This window comes from Lactuca sativa, chromosome 8 (genome assembly GCF_002870075.4).
Source record: "Lactuca sativa cultivar Salinas chromosome 8, Lsat_Salinas_v11, whole genome shotgun sequence".
Lineage (NCBI taxonomy): Eukaryota > Viridiplantae > Streptophyta > Magnoliopsida > Asterales > Asteraceae > Lactuca > Lactuca sativa.
The window spans coordinates 63,261,474-63,267,778 of record NC_056630.2 but is presented as its reverse complement, the minus strand read 5'-3'; the positions used below and the strand labels follow the sequence as shown (position 1 = coordinate 63,267,778).

Genomic DNA, 6,305 nt, shown 5'->3' with positions numbered 1-6,305 from the left:
TCATATTTCACCTTTTCATGCTTTTCCTCCTATTCCTTTAACATGCAATCTATTGCTAAATAGTTTTTTTCCCATAAAATAGTTCCAATAATAGCAAGAATCATCAACCAACTTTTTCTCAACCTTCTTCTCATCAGAACTACCTTGTTTCTAGTACTCAATAACAGGATTATATGTCGAAGGTGCCTTCTTGAATTTGTTACCTTTGAAGTCTCCCTTTATAGGCTTCTTGTATTTTTTTTGACATTATTGTTGGAATATTAAGCCACAACCTCATAATCAGAGTTCATTATCAAACCTTCTTCATCATCTTTTTTCTTCTTCAGCAGACTACATATCTTTCACGTTATCTTAGACACAAGTGCCAAAGTACCACCAAAATTTATCTTGTCCTTCTCATCAGACAATTCCTTGACTTCATTTTTATGAGCTTTCAGGATGTTGTAAAGATTCGATAGAGAATAAGTATCAAAATCCTCTTGTACCTTGATCATCAAACATATATTCTTCCATTCTTTTCTCAAACCACGAATAAATGTGATTTTGAATTCTAGAACCGATTGAACAACACTGTATCTTGAACATTGTAAATCAGATTGTTGAATCAATCATAGTAGGCTTCAATTGATTTTGATTCCTTCTGTTTGAATTCAGACAAACATTGATTCAGAGAACTCTTTTTGGTCTGTTTGTTGCCTTGAAACTTCTCCTTCAATGTGTTCCAGATCTACTAAGTTGTTTTACGACCATATATGTAATTATAAACAACTGGAGGTAGCGCTCCTTGTAATTCATGAATACACCTCTTGTCATTCGCTTCTTTCTTCATACATATTGCAGTTACATTATCATTCTAAGGAGCTGCACTAAGAGCTTCAATTGCAATTACACGAAATGGACCATCTCTGATTAGCATCATAGATCTTCGTCTATTCCATTCAAATAATCTTCCATTCGATCAACCTTTAATCATAATACTTCAAAAGGAACATTGGGGTTTTTGTTTAAGAACCGAGAAGATTTGCATAATTCATCATTGAATTGACGTTCATGTTAGCCATGGATTTGATCAGAAAATATGAAAAGCCTGAATAGAAATGAAATCAGATTCAATTGATTGATTCTCAATTGCAGAATTGATAAATCTCAAAGATCATACGAAGAACAACGGTTTTCAAATTCATAAAATTTTGAATTCAAAAGGAATGAATAAACATATGAAAATAAGAAGTAAATTCCTCAAACGGTTTGACGATTCCTGCTTTGATACCAATTGAAGAGTCGAGAATTCAATCAAGTATCGATTCCACAAAGATATATGAACACAAGACGTAAATAAATCCGGTTTCAGGTGATATTATTTGGAAAGCAACAAACACTACTAGAAAAACAACCTTTTACGACGCGCAAATTACGACACTCATTGATCTATGTTACGCAAAAGAGAGTGACATTAAAAAAGAGTCATCTATTAAAAAAATTTAAGGATTTAGGTCATGCATTACTGCGTGCCCTTAAATTAATGTCTCGTGTAAAAAAATTAAAAACACGGAGGGCACTTTATCTAAAGCGTGCGTCCTTTGTGAATGTCGCTTTATATATATATTTTTTAAGAAACGCGCGTCTCCTTCGTCTTAGAGGGAAAATGAAATCCCCAAATTTTTTAAACCCCCGCCTTCTTCTCCCTTTCATCTACCCCTCACCCACATCCACTGCGTTCAATCCTCGATGCCTCTTCTAGCCTCAGACTGTGCCGATTAAAAACTACAATTCATCAATCATCAATCGAAACTACCAATTGAACAAGCCCTAACCGACACCTCCACCTTCTCGTCTCTCCTTCTCCACCAGGTTTTATCGCATCTCTATCCTCCTCCTTCTCGTCTCGCCTTCTCCATTGACAACACCAACACCATTGTCATGATCTATTCCAACACCCACCACAATCAAAATTGATGAAACCATACCTCCTCCTGCTTCCAACGCCTCAAAATGGATTGTAGATGTCGACGCTTCTTGTTTTTAATATCCCATTTCTTTCAAAATCAAATCGACCCAAAACCCTAGTTCTTGTTGTTCAAATCAATTTCAATGTTGAACCTCCGACTTCATTGGTTTGAAGAAAAATATATTGGAAACAGTGTACCGGAATCCAGTAGTGGTGGTAATTGGTGAGAACGGTTCATGGAAAAGAACTCAATAATCTTAGATATTACACAAAAATGGCTACATGAAGACCGGAACCATCCTAGTCACCCAGACCCACCATGTTGCCATCGTCTATGTTTCTAGGTAATCATAATCTGGTAAATATATATTGATGCTTTTGATACTGTGGTATCTGGAGATACCATGGGGATTATCGAATATTGGGATCCTGCTACACTTCAGTTCCCTGAAAGTGGGTATGTTTTGTAATTGTGTGAAATTGTGAATACTTTATGATTTTCTTGTTTTGTTTGTTGTTTGGCTTCATATATTGATGTTTCTTGTTTGTTGGATTCTTCAGGGTTAATTTCAAGTTGAAAAGTGATACTGATTTGTTTGCGATTGTCAAAAGTAAAACTGTTGTTTCTGCTATTGAGGTAATGATTTAAATTCAGTTTGTAGAGAGTAATAGCTATTATAAAATTTATTTTGTTGTAATTAGGATAAAATTTGTAATAAAAGAGTGTGTCACTCATTCACAGAAAGAAGATTTATTTCATGTAGCATCAATTATTTTTTAAATATTTCTGTTTTTTTCTTTTAGGTAAGTCCAGATGGCAAACAATTTGCAATCACATCACCAGATCGAATAATACGTATATTTTGGTATAGAACTGGTAAACTAAGACGTGTCTATGATGAATCACTTGAGGTAAGTAAATTTACTCTTTTGCCCTCAGTTTCATGACATTTAAACGTATATATCCTTAACTATTATGAAGATTTAACCTAACTTTGGTTTGTTTAGAATGCTCAAGATCTTCAAAGAAGCGATGTTCCTTTGTATCGATTAGAAGCTATTGATTTTGGGAGAAGAATGGCAGTTGAAAGAGAAATTGAAAAAACAGAAAATGTCCCACAGCCAAATGCACTATTTGATGAAAGCTCTAATTTCATTATTTATCCAACTCTCCTTGGTATTAAAGTAAGAAATTTTACCTTGTGCCATTTTATTTTTCTCAAATTCTAAGGTGTATGCAGTAATCCGAAGATTTTATTTTCTAATGTTTTATTCATAAATTGGTGATAGATTGTAAATTTGCACACAAACAAAGTTTCCAGAATATTAGGGAAGGTGGAAAATAATGACAGGTTTTTAAGAATTGCTTTGTATCAAGGTGATCAAAGCAGTAAAAAAGTGCGAAAAATTCCTGCTGCTGCTGTAAATGTGAATGAAAGCAAAGATCCCATGACAGATCCTACTTTGTTATGCTGTGCTTTTAAGAAACACAGAATCTATTTGTTCAGGTATATATATATATATATATATATATATATATATATATATATATATATATATATTATTTATTTTGTGTAAAAGTAAAATCATATATTTATGATTGTTCATATGTTATAAAAATAAAAATAGCTAAAGAGAACCAGAGGAACCTGATGATGCAACCAAGGGTAGGGATGTCTTTAATGAAAAGCCTCCTCCTGATGAACTTATGGCTGCATCAGATATTGGAAAGTCTGTTACAACATCTCTTCCAGAAAATGTGGTAAGTAGCCTACTTTTTGCTTTTAAAATGATTTATTTGATTTTAATAAATAATAATTAATATCCTTGATGATATATATATTTACCAGATTATGCACACAACATTTCACATATTATTTTTTTGTTTTTTGTATGCCAAGATTCAATTTTTAATATTTTTTTATACCTTGGCAAGATTTATTGACTTTCCAACTCTATTACAACATAAGGAGTGTTGCCTTTCTAGACTGAATAGACCATCTAAACGAGACTAAATGACCATTAAAAATGCTAAAAATGAAAAAAAATACGAGTTATACCTAACCTTTGGAACATGGATGAAAACCATCCTTTCTTAATCTACTTTCTTATTTGTCTCTGCTTCATCATCATCTGTGCATCATTCCTCTGATTTTTGTTTATTCAACTACATTTATAAAGATCTTGTCATATTTTTTTATGTTTTTTTTTTACTTTTCAGCTCTAGTGGAAGCTCTGTCTGCATTAGTTCTTGTTGTTCTGTTTTTTGGTTCAAAAATTTGGAACTACAAGAGCGAGCTTTTTGTTCTCACCTATTATGGGTGCATGGGCATTGACTACTCCTTTTATTGGAATTTACAACATCATATATCATTACCCTTCTATTTTCAAGGCAATATCTCCACATTATATCTATCAATTCTTCTCAAGGAATGGCCATGAGGGATGGTTGTTGCTTAATGGTATGGTCCTTTGCATAACAGGTAAGAGCTTTCTTCCTTTTTTTTTTCTTTTTTTAATTTTTTTCTGTTAAATTTTTGGATGGATAAATGATATCTGTCTCTTGAAAGTAATGAATGAACATATAGAGTGGTTATTTATTGAGTAAATGACCATTTTACCCTTCTACCTAGAAGTGATGCTGAATAGAGGTTAAGTGTTTTTGAATTGAAGTTTTAAATGATAAAAATTACTATTTTTTTATTGACAAAACTACAAAATTGGTTTTGGTCCCTGAAAGATTTGAAATGACTGTTTTGCCCTTTTAATTTATTTTTTTATGTTTTTTCATATTTGTTTTAATATTTTATTAACTAAAAGTAAAAGGGAAAAATAGTCATTTCAACTTTCTTAGGACCAAAACCATGGGAATTTCTTGATTTTAGAACAAATCAATAAGAGTATGTTACTATTTTTTGCATTCAACTCTCTAAATAAATGATTATTTATTTTTTAGATAGTGTTTTACCTCCTCAAGTTTTGATCATTAATTTGATTGCTAAGTGTGCTCATAAGGGCACAGAAGTTAGCTTATAGTTCTCTTTCTGCTTTTCTACTCTTTTAATCCCAATCTGTCCTAACTATTTCTCTACGCCTGTTCATACCACTTCTTAAGGTATGGGCAATTGCAGATTCTAGACGACAAGGCTTTCTTGGCTTCAAAGAGTTTATTACTACAATGCAGGTAGTTTTTTAGCTTTATCTTCTTTCTCTTCTATCCACCATTTCTGTATACATGACCCTTTTCGGTGTGTGTGGTGATTGTAGTTGATTTCTATGGCACAAGTAGGACACACATTAAGTAGCGACCTCTTAAATTCTGATGGTAAGCTGTGTAACCACATCATCTTTTCTTTACACTTTTAACATGTAAATATGTAATATTTTAACCTTTGATTACCTTTCTTGTGTTCATGTTATCTTACAATGCAGTTGATTATGAAAATTTGAAACCACCTGTTATGGATAGTCTGGATGTCTTACTAGCTGTATGTATACCTTTCTCTCACCTCAGCTATATGCATGCCACTATGAGCCTAAAAACTAAATATATTTCTTGAAAGTTAACATGTTTGTTAATGTATGCAAAAGAAAAAGCGTCCAAAAAGTGATCCTTAAACTAACGGTAGTCCTGCAGTTGAAATAGAAAACTCAGATCCTGATGTTATGGGGCCTCAAAAGGTTTATAACATTTATTGTGTTCATTATTTAAAGACATCATTTAAGCTTCATTTATATAAAGAATTAAAGATACATTTGATTATAATCAAGATTAAGGGAGACTTGTAATCATGTTTGGCATTCCTTTCCAGTAAGAAAGAGAGTTGTATGATTATTTGTTAGTTTTATAGGAATGTATAACACATGTTAGCAATGTATTATTTTTGTTTAACATTTGAATGATTCTTTGTATGACATTATAATTTGTGCAATTTATTTTATATTATGCAATGGATTGTATTTTTTGTATATGGTATTTTATTTCTTTTATAAGAAATTAAATGAAAATTTAATTTAAAAATTAATAAATATATAAATTTTTTTTTTAACATTTAAATTTACGATACGCAAAAATGTATGTCATCTTCATTTATGACATGGCCTTTCTTGACAGGGGCTTTCTTGATACGCATTGTGTGTCATTAACACCCGTGTCGTAAGGTTACGACACGCGAATGCGTGTCGTCTTCCTTTACGACAGGGCCTTCCTTGATACGCATTGCGTGTCGTAACCGCGCGTCGTAAATGCGCGTCGTCTATAGATGACGCGCAAAAGCGCGTCGTCTCTCTTTATGACAGGGCCTTCCTTGACACGCATTTGCGCGTCGTCTGAGCGTTTTACGACGCGCAATGAGCG

At 32.7% G+C, this 6,305-nt stretch overlaps 1 protein-coding gene across 1 annotated transcript; it reads left to right on the top strand.

Moving 5' to 3' along the window:
• The first annotated feature begins 2,352 nt into the window (after nt 1-2,352).
• On the top strand, nt 2,353-5,566 carry LOC111921170 (peptidyl-prolyl cis-trans isomerase CYP71). Its single transcript, XM_052766389.1, is given in 14 exon segments — nt 2,353-2,405; nt 2,510-2,585; nt 2,753-2,860; nt 2,957-3,133; nt 3,239-3,456; nt 3,578-3,710; nt 3,799-3,832; nt 4,170-4,252; nt 4,341-4,431; nt 4,905-4,972; nt 5,064-5,132; nt 5,216-5,273; nt 5,381-5,436; nt 5,540-5,566. Coding segments are annotated over 14 exon segments (1,251 nt in total).
• Nucleotides 5,567-6,305: the final 739 nt, after the last annotated feature.